Consider the following 17,839-nt stretch of genomic DNA (forward strand, 5'->3'; position numbering starts at 1 on the left):
TGGACAACAAACAGCCTCTATATTCAACATGCTTTAAAGTCAGCCAAAATCACCTTTCTCACTCAAACAGCTGTCCAATGCCTTGATCAGAAGATGTTTTATTTGATACTTTTGTGTTATTGTCTTCATTTTTTATTAAAATCTAAAAGTAATAACAATAATAATAATACTGAAAATCTTCTGCCAGGATCCTGACATGAAACTCCAGGCAACTAACTCACACACTAAATAAAATTAGTCATTTAGTCATATAGTCATCCTTATTGTTATAACGTATTCAGACCCTTATGATAACAGCACAGCACTTTGGTGTGTGTCATGGGGGAAAAAAAAAAAAAAAAAACTCTGGCCCAACATATATATAGGTGAGGAGGCAGTGAGAGTATCATCCTCCTCAGTGCTGAAGCAGCTCGCAACATCAGACGTGGCATGTTTTCGATGGTAGGTGGAGATAGAGAGGTCGCAGACGTGTCGAGACACTGCAAACTAGACTGTAGGCAACACCTGAAGAGAGCCATTTACACTCCTCAGATGTTATTATACATATATATATATATATAAATTAGCTAACTGGATCTCTCAGCGTACCGAGGATTAAAATGTGTAGGCTGGTTCTTTGTTATTTTGTGTTTTATTGTTATTTTTGTGATGGAAACCTTCTTGGTGATTTTTTTAACTGGAAACTAGTGGAGACCTTAACAACGAAGTGACAAAACTGGGCCTTTTTTTTTTTGTTATACTCTGAGGATTTTCATTCATTTTCATTCATTTCAAGAATAGATGGATGATGTGGAGTGATGTGACCAACCTGCTACATATGTGTGATGATGTATTTCCTTGTTGCTCCATTTTCCTGTATTTCCATGTTGTGTTTCGCTGCGTGTCCTTGTGCTGCCTTATATACCTCGTTTCTTCTTGTATTTCCTTGAGTTTTCCTAATTTCCTCTCATGTCTCCCTTCTTTCCTTACAGATGTTCCTCCCGCTCCTCTCCGTGCTGCTCCTGTCACAGCGCTGCGCTTTGGTTAACGGGGTTAACGGGTTTACCTCGGTTAACAGCGTTAACGTCGAGCTCACCACATACAGAAGCACAGACCCGTCCACCGGCAAACAGGTGGTGTGCGACAAATGCCCGCCCGGAACCTACCTGCTCTCGCGCTGCACAATGACGCAAATGAGTGTGTGCGCGCCGTGTCCTCGCGGCTCGTACACGGAGCTGTGGAACTACATCGGCAAATGTCTGCGCTGCGGGGTGTGCGGCAAGAACCAGGTGGAGAAGAGGGTGTGCAGCGCGGACAGTGACTGCCAGTGCGAGTGTAAACAGGGATACTACTACAAGTATGACATGTGTCTGCGCCACAGCGAGTGCCCGTCCGGAGAAGGAGTGCAGACTAAAGGTAAGCTGATGCTTTCGGGGTACAGTCCAGATCGGGTTGGGAGGGGCTGAAGGTCCCCCATCAGAACATGTTCAGAACCTTCTCATGAAGGGGAGATCAGGAATTAGATTAACTCAATATCAGGGATCAGCATGGTGTTGGATACCTCTAATTCACCCCAGTGACACCCCAGTAAATAGTATAGGCTATAGTTGTATGTTTGACACATCGGTAGTCCACGTGACAGCTATAACCTGTTGCTGAACAGAAGGCTGAACACATAGCATACACCATTTAGACATGTCAGAACAACACACTTTGACATGTCTGTATGTAAACTGATTCAAAACTTAGACTGAAAGAGATGACTCATCATAACAGACTACCAAAGACTCCAATACCCACAATGCCTCTCTGCATACTGTAGCCACTCTAATTTCTGGTTGCAGTATTATTAAAAAAAAAAACATTTTCGGGATTGCTTTTAATGTTTCAGTATAATTTACTATTAAAGTTTAATTCATATCACCTGTTAAGCTCTACAGTCACGTTTGGTTCGCATCACTGAACTAATACTGTTACCATGGAGAAAGCACTGTCATGTTGCAGTTTTTAACAACTAAAACTTGTTAAATGGGCTCATTTTTAAAAACGGATGAAGATTTTGCAGGCAAATGTGAGAAATGACAGCATGGCTTGTGTTTCCACAGCTTTCAAGAATCAAGTGTTATTGATTTATGATCATTTTAAAGGTGGTGACGCATGTTTTTAGAGATCTACCAAGATGAGCTGAGCAACATCAGCAACAAGTGGATGTAATCACATTCACGTAGTAGGATTTCACTGGATTTTAAGGACTGAATGAGAGGAAGTAAGTCTGGGCATGTTTTAGACTGAGGTGTACTGCCCCACACAGGCAAACAGTGGTAATTACGAGCTCCATGCTTACACAACAATAAAAAATATAAATATATAATTATGTTTCTGAACAAGCCCATCCCTGCACCAGCAACATCTTTCATTTGACAAAAATGCAACTTTGGATCATTTCCTTGCAGTTTCAGAAGAGTATATTTCAGTAGTATACTGGTCCACTTACTCTGTCTGAGCTTTCAACCAAACTGTCTTCAACAGTCTGCAGGTGTTATGGTTATCAGTCATTTGAGCCAGTTCAAGTTGTTGATGAAGACTGTGAAATGTGGTTAAATGCTCCATAAAAGCCTGTAAGAGGACCTTGAGATGAGATCGTCTTTGTTGCATATCCTGATCCGTAGGTCAAGACTTAACTTCTGTGCTCAAGTGGCTTCTAATGTTTTGGTACATGACTCTTAATTGCACGTGATCAAAGAGGTTTCTCGTTTTTTGCTGCTGTTTGTGATCAATTTGATTAGTATGTAATTGCTCAGATATGTATTTCCAAATAGCTTTTAATTTCAATCAAAGCATGATGATGAGAAGCAGTCTCCAATCAGGATAACATCCAAACATATTTCCATTCTTCATCTAAAACAACTGCACATGTCTCCTCCAGGTACACCGCATGCAGACACAGTGTGCCACGTTTGTCCCAACGGTACCTACTCTGCATGCAGCTCTGCTCAGCAGAGCTGCATGCAGCACCAGAACTGCGAAGCTTCAGGGCTGCGGCTCGTGCTGAAGGGCTCACACTGGCATGACAGCGTGTGCTCGAGCTGCGAAGCCAACGGATCAACAGGTAAGATCACCAGTTTATTAAGAAAGGTTGGAAGGTTCATGTGTTGTTGTTGGCCACATCTCTGGTTTTACTTGTAAATATGTCAGCCCTTTTACTAAAACAAAGACACTCAAAATCACACATTTCCCTAAGAAGCAATATCAATTTGCAAATTCAAAGGCCACCAATGATTCTTTACATTCACTTAATTTCAAAAATAAACACCTATATTATTGATATTATTGTTATTGATATCATTTAGACACTCATGTAAGAAGGTAAGTTTCTGGACATTTCAGAGAGTTGAATCTTGCTACAGATCCATCATGGTTCTGATTTATACACCTGAAACATCCAAGATTTAAAAGTCAGCAGCCAATCAATTGAAATTAATTGATTTTAAAAGATTTGTTTTTCCACATGTGGCTGGTCATTAAAATGTGGACAGCTCTTTAGCTACTGACTGAGTCATCTTCTTTATTTGTTGCAGATGGAGCCGAATACCTTAGAGAAATCCTTCCAGCTTTCTTCGTTCACCAGAGAATAGGCAATAAGCGGCTTCGTCAGATCGTGCACAGACTCTCATCTCAGAACAGCAAGACACAGAAAGACATCTCAGATCTTCATGCATGGATCAACGACTGGGTTGCATCTGCCACAGCAACGCAGCTTCGGGACCTTCCAACAGTAGTTAGTAAGATAGCGCATAGTGCTGGTGAAAAACTACAGAATAAGCTGCAGCGTATTGACTCTCTTCTAAACGAGCTGTGTGAAGAGGTGGTTGTCAATGTAGTCTGAGGCAGAAAATATCTCACTGTAGGTTCTAAAGAGGTTGGCTGGTCCAGAGCAGCTCAAAAATTTCTGTTCTATTCAAGATGCACTGTTCACAAGCCTCTAGCTTTAGTACTTTTTGCATTAACTAAACGAGAATATATTTAGGAGTCTATTTACTTAACTCTTTTTGACACATTTCATTTTTATTCTTCTTAAAATTGACCAAACAATCCACCTAGCTTGAAATGCAGCTGTCCTGTGTAACCAACATTTCAAATATAGTAATAAATGACACAATCACAATAAACTATGTAAGGCAACATGTTTTTGAGGACACTTCATTTCAGGTCAGGTGATTGACATGATTGACATATGTATTGCAAAGATACTACGTTATACCTTACAGTAACAAGCGTTGAACTCCAAAACACAAAACTCTGGTCTTTTATTTCTGGGAGTGAAAACAGATAAAGATCCTGTATAACTGACACTTAACTCTTAAAGTATTAAAAACAAACAAACAAAAATGACATTGATATTAGTAACAAAAAGTGTTGGCCTACTACTGCGTATCTACCTCTTCCTATGTCTGCAGTTAAACATTGGCATGGCACCAGCCGTTTTAATTTAGGTTTCATAGTTCTACTTTTGTGTTATGGCTTAATATGTGAAGTGAAATCTTAATTTATTAAGTTATTTATATGCCTGAGGTCAGTCGTGTCCCAAGAGAACAAGGCAATGGAGTTTGCCATTCATTATTTTTATACATAAAGTATTAATAGTAAGTTGAAGCATGTATGGCTGCTTTGAATGATGCGCAAATAAAAATGATCACAAATCAGTGGGAATTTTTTTTTTTATCTCATTTATTTATGATTTTTCTCATAAAACATGTTAAGCTGAAACAAACAAGACAAGACAAAAATACTACAAATACAACAAATCAAATAAAGTCAGATATGTTGGACATCATTCAATAATCTTGCTAAAGAAATCAAAAAAGGGGACATATCTTTTTAAAATGCATAATAAGAGTTTCTCTTCTATGAATCTGAGTATTAGAAAACATTCTCACATCTCTCTCTTCGAGATAACCAGCAGTTCATGAGAATAAAATCTTCCTGCTGCAACTTGGGCTGCACATTTATATAGTAATAGTGCAGTCCATTAACCATACAAATACAGTTGTGATGAATAATTTCCTTGGAACCAGGGCTCAAAAAACATCTAAACTGGATTGGTGCATTAAAAAAAATTGCAGTACAGATAAACATCAGGTGTTCAGAGCAGCCAAGAAAAGCGAGCAGTGGATCCAGACTGATGCTGTGTTTATTGATGATGATCAATAGCTGAGAAGCATAGGACAAATCCAAACTGAATAGGCTAAAGTGCCTAACACAGGAATGCACACTTGTATGGCTCACCTAACATCAAATTAAACCCACAGAACTTAAATCACTTCATAGACGCCACACTTAAAAATCAAGATGGAAAAGCCAGTTCTTCCCTACCATCAGCAATAATGCCAATAGTCTATTTGGTACCAATAATTGGCTGATGAACCCCCAAACTCCTGTTACCTTCATTAGTCATACATGTGAAGGTATGAGCTTGACCGTGACAAGTTCCGTGTCAAACAAAAAAAAAAGTAAAACAAGTCAAGACCTCCTTTTGTTTAGTTCACCACAACTAACTAAACATAAATTTGTAAACTAAAACTCAAACCTGATTCAGGAAAAAATTCAGTCTTAGTCTGATTGGATCTCAGAGCTGCCTTTGAGATGGCTGATCATATAAAACTACTAAACACACTGGAGAAAACCATGTCAAGTTCAAGTCCTATCTACATGACAGGAACTACTTTGTCGTACTTGACAACTATGTATCTGAGTAGACCAACATGACAGTCTGGTTCAATCCATGGATCTTTTCAATTTAACATTTACAAGCTTCCATTATACTGAATTATACATTAAACTCTATGATTATAATATGCAGATGACACACAAATTTATTTAACAAGGACCCCATTAAAATGTGATCTGTATACGTTATCTGGATAAGTAAAAAACACATGTTATTGCAAGTTGTAAATTGGGATTTGAATGCAATCAGATTAGGCCGCCTTTTCAGATGGTCAGGATCGCAGCCAGATGTAAATGAAATCTATACAGTGTGATCACATTCATAAAAAAAACAAAGTGCGTCTCTTTTTGTTAGCTTAAGCAAACCCCCACAAAAACTGCTATTAGTAGCGTTAGCTGTAAGTCTTCGCTTGCAAAAAAGGTATATAGAATGAATGATGTCCGTTGGTGGCATTTCTTCCCTTAAACTTGAGCGGCAGGTCCAACAGAACAGAAACAGAATGTTTGTGTATGTTTTTGCTGTGTTTTAGATGACTGATGCAAATCACTTTGAATTGACTTTGTGTATGAAATGTGAATTTCAATTCAATTCAGTTTTATTTATATAGCACCAAACCACAACAAAAAGTAATCTCAAGGCACTTTTCACATAAAGCAGGTCAAGACCGTACTCTTTAATTTACATAGACCCAACATTCCCCCATGAGCAGCACTTGGCAACAGCGGCAAGGAAAAACTCCCCTTTAACAGGAAGAAACCTCAAGCAGAACCTGGCTCTTGGTGGGTGGCCATCTGCTTGGGTTGAGAGATAAAGTGATACACAAATAAACTTGCCTTACCTTTACTCCAAGCCTTTATCAGTATTCAGTATTTTCATCAAAATGTTTCACCAGTTTGGATATCAAATGCTTAGGTGACCTTTAAAATACCCAAGAGCAGCTGTCAAACAGGAAGAGTTTCAAATATAACAGTATGGTTGTTAGCAAAATTTAAAATCTGTGAATAGCAGTTTTGGCAATCATTTCAACAAGTGGCTAGGATGTATTTTCACATTAAAATTCAACTCGAAAATGAAAGCTCAGTTTAGAGCTGATGAAATCAAACAGGAGAAGACACAGCATTGTTTTTCTGAGTATTTATAATGACCATGTGAACCACAAATGTGCAGTGAAAGTACAGTAAATGTGTGGTTATGTTGAAGATAAGTAATGGGTGGAAAAGAAGTAATCATCTGTTTTTCTATCTGCGGCTAGACAGCTGTGTGTCTACGCTCCCAACAATCTTTCCCACAAAGTTTAGACTGAGATGTGGCTGACAATACTGCTGATTTGTCTCTGGTTCATTTAAGGTTATTTCCTGAACACAGCTACAGAACAACAAGCTGGTGACCCTAGAGTGACATTAAGTCTCTTAAAGGGGACATATCATGCTTTTAGTGATTTTCTTTTATTTTTATACTGTTATGTTGTTGGATGTTAAACATGGTCCAAAGTTCCAAACTTGAGGTGAATGCATGTAAAAATGTTCCCTGCAAGTCAAAAGCCAGGGCTTCAGCCTGCTCTGAATGTTTTGTTTGCAAAGTTACATTTACTTCCTCCTCATGATGACCAGATTGATGATCAGATTGTTTGTGCGAGCCCACAAAAAACGGTGGTCTGCTCCATCGTCTTTGTTGCTAAGGTTGTAGCTAAGGTTGTTCACGTTGTCCACTCGCATATTTCGGATTGGATTTTGGCTTGAATATGTACGGCAGTATTAGAGAAGTTTACATTTTGAGTAAACAACGAGAAAAAGAAATGAAATCCTACTACTATTGTTTGTTTACTTGGGGGGAGGGGGGCTTCCTGAAGCAGACCAATCAGAACAGAGAGGGGTCTTCAGGAGGGGGGCCCACAGGAGCTAAAACGGCCTGTTTCAGACAGAGGCTGAACTGAGGGGCTGCATAAAGGACCAGTATAAGATAAATAAGGATTTTATTACTGTAAATCATGCAAAGATATGCAAATGTTACTTCTGTTTCGTCTGGCATTTCAGAGCTGCAGTGGGCCAACTTCCTTAAAGAGCTACAGTATTATTAAGGGATAAAGTGGTTTAAGGCTGAAAAGGCAAAAACCCTTGAGAAGCACGTTGAGATAAACTTCATCACCCTTTGCTTTAAGAAAACCAGACAACACAACTCTACAAAACACTTTATTTGAATGCCCTCCATTTATATGCATGTTTATATGCAGCTTAAAAACAGTTATAACATGTCATACAAACAATGTGAGGGTCATGGTCTTTCAGGTACGAGTCAGATGTGAAAAATGTTCGAGGGAGGCCAGTTTGAGTAACAGATCCATGAGTTAGAAGGCGTAACAGACACCACAAAACTGCCCAGTGACTCATTTCAAATGATGATGTTGCCTTTCAACCTCCTGGGGAAGCTCTTCATCATCAGGTTTTAAAATAACAAGGATTCATGATCTATTATTTTCTAAATTGAGCTGAATTTGGAGTTAAATAATCTAGTTTCAAGAGAACTTATCCTGAATTTCCAAAGTGTCATTGTTTATGTCTATTTTATCAGTTGATGCTTCATAGCGGCCTTGGTTACAGTCTGGTTAGATTGTTTGATATTAGTAAATTTGTCTAGATTGTAGGGGTTTTTTTGAGTGTGGACAAAAATACAGAATTGTAAATGCAGAAGCTGATTTATTCAAGGCTCAGAATTTAACATTATCTCATTCAACAGAACGAGAAATATCCCAAGATGACCAGCAGTTCATGAGAAGCCGACACCGATGTGGGCTTGGATTTTTATTTGGGTTACTTGTAAGAAATACATCATACTACTATAAATACTGTATGTCCTGTAAACCTGAAACTAGAAAGTAGACACTGTAATCTTTTCATATCAAACACATTATAAGCTTATTCACTTCCTGAAATGTCATCAAATTAAGCATGAAATGTCACAGATTGAAACCATTGTGACCTTGTGGGAGAGATGTTAGAGAGAGATGTTTACTTAGAGATGTTTACTCTCCCATGATAGTCCATGAACTGTAAAACATTGTTCTCTATGATTCGTGATCTAGCTAGATCAACCCTAACCCCTAACCCTAAACCTAACCCCTAACCCTAACTCTAACCCCTAAACCTAACCCTAACCCTAAACCTTACCCCTAACCCTAACCCTAACCCTAACCCTAAACCTTACCCCTAACCCTAACCCTAACCCTAAACCTAACCCTAACCATTTGAGAGCCATGGGATTTGATTTGTCTACTATGAAGGTGCTGTGAACTTTGACACAAAATAAATCCAGGAGCTGAAGGTTATTTTATTGTTCCTATATTTGAATGGCTAAAATTAAGATATGCATATAGTTGACTTATACTGACATTTCATGTAAATAGAAACCACACTGGCAAAATAATATCTCAGCATACAAATGATTAGATTTCTACAAATGCTAAATAGATTAAATTGGCTGTTAGAGGCTGTAATGTCAACTACAAAACCTGTTTAGAGCAACTGTAAGTAAAAAATGAAACTTCTTGTTCTACCTGTTCATTGACACAAAAATAAGTAATTACTTTTAAAGCCACCTATTGCCGATTGATATCTTAAATTTCTAGCTGTATTTATGTTTTTGTTGTATTGTCCTTACCTAATTCAGACAGCTTTCATTCTATTTGTTTAGAAACTGATTCAGGCTTGTATCTTTATGCATAGAGGGAATTTGATCACTATTACGTACGAGCAAGTGGGTGAAAAAATATACATAATATAGAAACAACAAGTGGACAATAACACATACAATGTCTACATAAAGGTTGAAGCGTTTTTTAAAATTGTAAACAGGATACAAATAGGCTTGTGCATAGGTGTGAAGAGTGTGCAATGAGTGCTGAAATAAATATTGAATCGGTAACAAAGGGATAAGTAACTCTATATACATACAGTCGGTGGTTATCTTAGTGAACAACCGAGTCTTCGACAACCATCTTGATTGACATGATTGAAATCTCAGTGCTGCCTTTGACCCAGTTGACTATACTGGTTAGTCTCTCAGGCACAGTGCTAAAGCAGTTTAAGGCCTATCTCCAGGACAGGAACTGGTTTGTCTCAGTGGGTAATTCACTAGTAAATTCACTAGACTGTCTCAGTTAAACTTTAACAACTACATCAAATCTATTACAAAGTCTGCATTATGTAAACTTAGCAAGAATGTTATTCATGTCCGGAGAGGACATGAATAACAAGGAGCAAGTGGGTGAAAAAATATACATAATATAGAAACAACAAGTGGACAATAACACATACAATGTCTATATAAAGGTTGAAGGAGGTGATTGTTTATACCACAAAATCAAAAAATCACGCTGTGAGAAATCAATTGAAGCAGAGGAGAGAAGGAGAGACCAGATTCTTCACATAAACTATGTGGGGAGTTCAAAGTGTTTCTCTGAAATTGCAGTGTCAGAAACCCAGGCAACTACAGCCTACAGTACTGCATATGTCAACAAAGCAGGCTTAGGAATGTCAGGTTGCCTAACAAGATAAATGTCAAGATTTCACCACAGAATAACTCCTGCTGTTTCTCACCACAGACTCATGTAATGCAAATAAAATGTCTCACACCTGATTCATACCAAAATCAAGCTTCATTTTCACTTATTCAAGTGTGACCTGCCTTATTCATTCTTGTTTCAAGAGAAGGACTCTCATTTTGAGAAAATTACTGAAACAAGATGATTTATTGAAAGCGGGTTGAATTATGTATTATAAAAGATGCAGAAAAACTAGTTCACACATTTGTTACTTCTAGGCTGGATTATTGCAATTCCTTATTATCAGGCTGCCCTAACAAGTCTCTAAAGACTCTCCAGCTGGTCCAGAATGCAGCTGCACGTGTTCTGACTAAAACTAGAAAAAGAGATCACATTTCTCCCATTTTAGCTTTTCTACATTGGCTTCCTGTAAAATCTAGAATAGAATTTAAAATCCTTCTCCTAACTTACAAAGCCCTTAATGGTCAGGCACCATCATATCTTGAAGAGCTCATAATACCGTATTATCCCACTAGAACACTGTGCTCCCAGAATGCAGCTTACTGGTGGTTCCTACAGTCTGTAAAAGTAGAATGGGAGGCAGAGCCTTCAGCCTTCAGCTCCTCTCCTGTGGAACCATCTACCAGATTCGGTCCGGGGTGCAGACACCCTCTCTATGTTTAAGAGTAGGCTTAAAACTTATAGTTAGCTTATAGTTAGGGCCGACCAGGCTTGCCTTGGATCAGCCCTTTGTTATGCTGCTATAGGCCTAGACTGCTGGGGGACTTCCCATGATGCACTGAGCTCCTCTCTCCTCCTCCTCCTCTCCATCTGTATGCATTCATGTAACATCAATGCATGTCACTAGCTGTGCTTCTTCCCCAGAGTTTTTTGAGCTTTCTCATCTCACAGGAAACCCTGGGTTCTGGGCCGAGCCTTCGCGGTCCTTCACAGTCCTGATGGCATCCTTCCCTGGCTATTGATGCTTATACTTATTGTTATTGTTATGATTGTTGTTCTTCTGCCCCCCTCCCCCTTTCCCTCTCTTTTTCTCTCTCTCAACCCAACCAGTCAAAGCAGATGGCCGCCCACCAAGAGCCGGGTTCTGCTTGAGGTTTCTACCTGTTAAAGGGGAGTTTTTCCTTACCGCTGTCGCCAAGTGCTTGCTCATGGGGGGAATTATTGGGTCTCTGTAAATTAAAGAGTACGGTCTTGACCTGCTCTATGTGAAAAGTGCCTTGAGATGACTTTTGTTGTGATATGGCGCTATATAAATAAAAATTGATTGATTGATTTATTGATAATTGAATATTTTAATTTATTTTGAGATTCGATTATGGACAGAAGTTAATTGACAAAATAGGGACTTTTCTTTACAGTACGGCTTTATCCTTTGAATATCAGGCTGGGGAATAATAAAATGGCAGTTCAGTCCGACTGTCAGAATTGTCCATAAATACAATTCTTGGAACATAATCCACTTCTCTTTGATGCTAACCATGTCCAAATTGTCATATTTTAGGCCAATAGCTACATAACCAGCTAGCTGCCTCTTTCTGTGTAAAGAACTACATTTTATTTATGACAAAAGACATTATTAAATGATATGTGGATGTAAAATTAACCAAGGTAACATGGTTTAAAATGATCTAGCTAGTTAGAAAGTTATTAACTGTCATATAGAGGGACAATGTTTGATCCTTAAAAACAGGGTTTGGTGAGGATGTTTTATAAGGGAAACTCACTGTTAGTTTGAGGAAGTTTCCATTTACTGTTATAATATGAGCCCTCAGATTTTAACTCAATATTAAAAATCGTCTTTTCATAACATTCTGCATTCTGGAAAAGATATTTCTGAACTCTTGGTTATTTTTACATCCAATTCCTCCCTCTCTCCCACTGGATGCTAGGAAAACCATATAAAACATTAAAACTTGAAAATAAGAATAATTATACAGTAGCACCAGACAAATTTAAATTTATTACAATTAAAAGTACCATAAAACCCATTTTACATGCTGGCTAAACTAGTGTAAAATACAATATAAAGCTGCTTTAAACCACAGTCCATGAATATGTGGTTGGAATTTTTTCTGAAGGCCTTTTAACAAAGGTGGTGTACAAACCTGTCCAAGGATATACAAAACATTATCAGTTACATTCATCAGTATGGACTTACCTTTAAGTGTTGTGGGAAGTGTGAGGGTTGAAGCAACAAAAGATTTCCTCGGTAATACCCTGTAATACATTCATACAGATCCATCTGGTAAAACAGAAACTCTTCGCTTGAGCAACACTGTTACTAAAAACCTTGCTCCAGTTCATTCCAGACATCCAGACATCATTAGTTTCAAATTTATTACTTGCCAACCCCTGACCTTCCTGTTAATCAGTTTTAAAGCCAAAAAAAACACATCTTCATAATGTTTGATATCATCAGATACATTGTAAATCCCATAAGAGAAAAAATGTTTATTTATGAAGGACAGATGTTCAATGTTCAATTAAGTGTTTTGATAAGAATGTGTTGATAAATCTTTGATGTGGGAGAGAAGGTGCTAACCTTGGATGGATAACAAAAGCCTCCCACATTGTTTTCCCATTAGCTTTCACACTCTGCCAAAGGCTTCTCTGACATCAGATATTTGTTCTCAATAAACTTCACATATTCAAGTAAGCAGCGACTGGAATACAAGATTTTCCCTATCAGCATGCAAGTTTGAGTTGAATGTGTCTCTAACTGTGAATAGAAACAGTTTCTGAATGTTTTATTCACTACTACTGTTAGCCTCCTTCACATCTGCAGAACTTATCTACACTCCATAGCTTGGTTATGCTAACGCTAGGTGTAGCTGCTCCTATCTGCTAAAGCTGTTAGATATTTGCTATTCTGGTAATTATGTATATAGGATGAAATTATACTGGTGGCCAGTTTAATCCCTTTGTTACATGCATCTGTTCACTTTTTTTGTGAATTAGCCTTGTAAAGCATGTGTGCCACAGTAACCCTATTGTTGGTTAATGTTGCATACTGTATATTTGGCTTCTTATTGTTATTATATTCAGCTCCTTTTTGTTTTTGTTCTTGTTATAGACCACACAGCGTTCAACTCTACACCAGTAAGCTTAAAGCGTTGCAAAACTGGTCTGCCGTGTTAAGAAAAAGTCTATACCTGTACAGCCCTGAGGGATCAGCTATTCAATGTATGTTTCGAGTAAAATATTCATAACCAAGATTTTTCATTTGGTGGCTACAATACATAAAATGATAGATCACACAGAGATGTCTAAATCAGCCTGACATTTTGTATCTTTGACAAATTTGGGTTTTAATTGATAATTTCAAATATTTTTTTGTGTTAAACTCTGATTTTAACTTTGTATAAGCGTTCCTGCTGAACTCTGGATATCCTTCTTTTATGCAAGTGACAGTTTTTAAACTTTCAAATCACAAATTAACCTCTGTAGCCTGAACATTTCTTGTTTACAGAATGTTACTAAAGGCCATTCTTGTTAACCCAGGAGTCAGTTACAGGAAATGCGGGGGCCTTTTTAAGGGGAATGAACTTGTACCTAAGAGTCACGCACCGGCAGTTACTGGAACCACTTGTATATCAAGAGTGCACCTGCTCTACGTGCAGAGACCAAATGCCAACAATCCACCCATGCCAAAAATGTGTTCACACATAATGTTCATGGTGCTCTGCCAAATTACAGCTGTCATTGTGATATTATTTAAGAGCTACCTACCTAATCAAATTTACAGGAAAAGGAAAAGGAGAGATGTTCCACTGTATTTATTAGTCACAGTTTACGACCTGGTCCACTTCCTGGTCCAATTTTCTCAATATGAAACAACTCATAGATTTCCTGTTAAAAAATGTCACAGTTTTGTTATGACTTTTTTCTTGTAAATTTACAACTCAATCCTCAAATTTTAAAAAAAGAATAAATTAGATTATTGCGTATCAATTGGTAGAATAATTCTGCATATTCCAACTTTTTCATCGTAATATTACAACTTGTTTTCTTGAAACATTCTGCAGGTTATTTGCTAAGAATACAAATGTAAATCAGCCCAGCCGCAGTTCATCTGATTTGCATAAAGTGCCACTGAGTAAGAAATGACCCCAGGCTGTTGTTACTGGAAAAGAAGGGAACACACACACAAAAATGTAAATCATGAGGAAATATGAGTAAAATAATAACTGTCTGCTTCATTGATATTGTGAAAACATCTTTTAAACTCTGTCTCTATCTCTCTGCTATAGTCTCTCTCCTTCTCAGTGCTGCAGATTTTACACCTGCTTTTCTAAGACCTTAAATGTCAGACTCTTTAATGCTCTTTGATAAACAAGGAGACACGTAATTCAGCTGTCTAGCAGCTAAAAAGGGTAAATTTGACTTATATAACTCTCTATCCTTAGACGAATGATTTAATGTCATCAGTAGTTCCAATATACTTTGTATATAGAAAGTGTGAAATATGCAGATTTTCTGTGATAGGGTGCACTGTCAAGTTGTAAATACAGTACAGTATGTCTCTGGACAAGTATCATTAAAAAGCAAAGTCCCCTCCAATGTATTTACTGTATTTGTTTCAAACAAATATTTCAAATATTATTTGTGTTTGGGAAGGGAAAAAAAAGTCGAATACCAGCACGCAGGTCAGTTACATCACAATCTCTATCTCAGTGTCTCTCCTCTGCTCCACTGTTACATCTATCAGCAGGCCTCAACAAGGGGAATCACATCCACCTATTGCATGTCACATATTTCCTAATTCTGTATTACCCAGAGTTGGGGGTGTTCCCCAGAGATAAAGCTGAGTTACTGACACACACAAAGTGCTCCCAAGGGACTCTCCATAACCTGTTGTTCCCCTTCTCCTTTCCACAGTTAGGTTGTAAAAAATAGGCAATAAATGAAAAGTACAAAGCAATAATCCCCTTTGAAGTTCTTCCCTAAATGTTTCATACTGTGCTGTCTCTGTGTTATGGGTGTATAAATAGGTAGAGGTCTGTCTGTAATGAAGCAATGAGTAAAGGGTAAAAGTGTGTGGACTTTCTTCATAAGGTAGTTTATTCATGAACACTGATTGTAACACTTTAATTTTCTAAAATTAAAAGCGTAATAAAAATAAAAAGAGGATTTTTAAGCCTCTTTCCACTTTTATTTGAATACAAATAATTTTTCTGCCTCAACAAATACAGATACAAATACAAATACTGGACCCTCTGCACATTCCTAGTAGACACAGTATGCAAAGCTTCTCTGCTGCTGAGGATTACTCCTACAGTGTCAGTAACAATCTCCATCTATCTGTGCCACCATGTATCCTGGGAATCCTTGTACAGTATTTCAGTTTACCTCGTGTTTCAGTGTGTGACATATTGTGCAAACACTGAACCCTTGAAATCCAGGACTGATCACCAGTCTATCACAAGGCCAGCACACACAGACAACCACAACCACATTTATCTACAGACAGTTTAGATTATTCAGTTCCCATAACGATGTGTGTTGTAATATTTAGTTTCCTTTTTTCTGACAAAATGTCACATCACTTGAATATCATGTTGTTTAGCAGCTGACTTGGGGATACCATATTTTACACAAGAACTCAGCATGAAAGTAAAACAAACAACAAAAACAACGTATGATACGTTGACTGTATTACAAAACACATTTGATGGTGTCACAAAAGGCTGTTGACCTTTCTGTAGCTCTGGTTGCTAAGGCTGTTGTTAAGGTTTTCCCATGCGAACATGTATGGATGAATTTTAGAAGCTGACATTTCAAGTAAAGAATGAGAAAAAGTAGTGGTTTGTTGACGTAGCCTTCAGAGTATCCGGGGGTCGGCCGTGATGCGGCTTCTGAAAGCTGACCAATCAGAACAAAGTGGGCTCATTAAGAGACAGGAACTAAAACGGCCTGTTTCAGACAGAAGCTGAACTAAGGGTCTGTGAAAAAGGCCAGTATAAGATAAATCAGGAGTTTTTTAAACTGTAAATCATGCAAAGATATTCTAGTATAGACTAAAAATGTAGACAAACATTTCCTGTTGAGGCCTGTGTCCTTAGTGTTTGCTTAGCCAGAATGGTTCCACTGCGGTGTTCATTGTGAGCTGCTCTCAAACATGCAAATATTATTTAGACACACATGAAAGAGCTGACGTTATTCTGCCGAAAAGCCAGTACAAGTCACTGCTCCTTCCTGCGTATTTGCAGCAGCTGATATAGCCTTATCTCCATGATTAGAAACCAAATATATGTGTCAAATGGAATTTTACTAACGTAAAAAGGACGAGACTGGCACAACCTTTTTTTTTACTCCAACATAATGTGAATATTAGAAAACAACTATATTACTGCTGAATATAAACAATATACATTAACATTTATAGGAAATAAATTGGTACTGTTTTGTTTGTATAAATCTTTATATCCAGTTTCACTTTTACTTCACTACATTTCATAATAAAACTGATTTGTTTAGTTTCAAAGCGATAGTACATAGCCTGAGCTTATTTGCAATGCTGTCACTTGTTATGTACAATGTACAAGACAGTTGTTATCATCTGCATGAACAAGCAAAAATAAAAAAAAATGTTTAATTTTGTTCTTTAGTCTCACTTTCAATTCTCATTATGTCACAGTCCAGCAAGGTATCTTTAATCTTTCACAGTGCTGCAGTTATTATTAGTAAAGGCGAAAAAGGCCAAAAGGCCTAAATTTGTTTAATGTTTTATGTAATGTTTAGCAATGGTCGCGTGATATAGTATAAGAGCATGTACCTCGAAAGAAATTCGTCTTTCTTTTGCATGTTATTTGATCCAGCGCCTGTTTGAAGTTTATTGGATTTGCGTGTCTACTACACATTACCTACGTGAATCACTAACCCTGGATGTGTGCCTCTTATTTGAATATCTCACCATCTGAACCCTGTGAACTGCGCATGAAAAAAAATGACTGAAAGGGATCTTTTTTTGGAGCTGGCAGTGCACTTCAAGGTACTTCCTTATTGGCTTCAGCCTCACATTGTAGGAACTGCTCATGGTATTTTTTCACAGAGCCTTGAAATTCCCTCTAGTGACAGAATGAGGAGATACATTTTATTAAGGGGTAACACAAGTTCATCTACACTGTTATGTTGAGACAGAGAAGTGACTGAATGAGTTTCGAGTCATATCTAAGTCTGCCGCTCTGATAATTTCCTCATGTCCAGCTTATGGGGTTCTGTAAACACATTAACTTTGATTAATTGAGTTTGAAACTGAATCCAAAGGGAGTAGAAAAAGTATGAGAGAGATTACATGAACTAGTTTCCCCCCTTAAATAAAATATGTTTCCTCTGTCTGTTGCAGAAGGAAGTTCAAGGCTCTAGGAAGAAAATAAGTCTTCTGCAAAATGTCAGATTAGGTTTGGCACTATACAATATTTACTTATTTCAAATATTACAACTACTACACCATGAGGCTGAAGCCATTTATCTGAAAGTGCACTGACAGCTCCAAAAAAGGCGCACTAATAAGTGTGCTGGTGGTCATTTTGGGAATTATTGCACCGTTAATAAGATTCAAAGTCTTATAATAG

At 37.7% G+C, this 17,839-nt stretch overlaps 1 protein-coding gene across 2 annotated transcripts; it reads left to right on the forward strand.

The window, feature by feature from the left end:
- The first annotated feature begins 354 nt into the window (after positions 1–354).
- On the forward strand, positions 355–4,682 carry LOC122969621 (tumor necrosis factor receptor superfamily member 6B-like). 2 transcript variants are annotated; one of them, XM_044335480.1, is made up of 4 exons: positions 355–441; positions 972–1,395; positions 2,906–3,088; positions 3,558–4,682. In XM_044335480.1, the coding sequence occupies exons 1-4, from the start codon at positions 430–432 to the stop codon at positions 3,863–3,865; spliced, it is 927 nt and encodes a 308-aa protein (XP_044191415.1). In that variant the 5' UTR covers positions 355–429; the 3' UTR covers positions 3,866–4,682. The 2 variants fall into 2 exon arrangements, with proteins under 2 accessions (XP_044191415.1, XP_044191416.1); XM_044335481.1 differs by lacking the exon at positions 355–441 and adding an exon at positions 469–601.
- Positions 4,683–17,839: the final 13,157 nt, after the last annotated feature.

The sequence above is a fragment of the Thunnus albacares genome, chromosome 19 (genome assembly GCF_914725855.1).
Source record: "Thunnus albacares chromosome 19, fThuAlb1.1, whole genome shotgun sequence".
NCBI lineage: Eukaryota > Metazoa > Chordata > Actinopteri > Scombriformes > Scombridae > Thunnus > Thunnus albacares.

Excerpts from the sequence above, each read along its gene's own strand:
- LOC122969621 (XM_044335480.1), top strand. Across the intron at positions 1,396-2,905 it reads AGAAGGAGTGCAGACTAAAG|GTACACCGCATGCAGACACA; the intron begins GTAAGCTGATGC and ends TGTCTCCTCCAG. Across the intron at positions 3,089-3,557 it reads CGAAGCCAACGGATCAACAG|ATGGAGCCGAATACCTTAGA; the intron begins GTAAGATCACCA and ends TATTTGTTGCAG.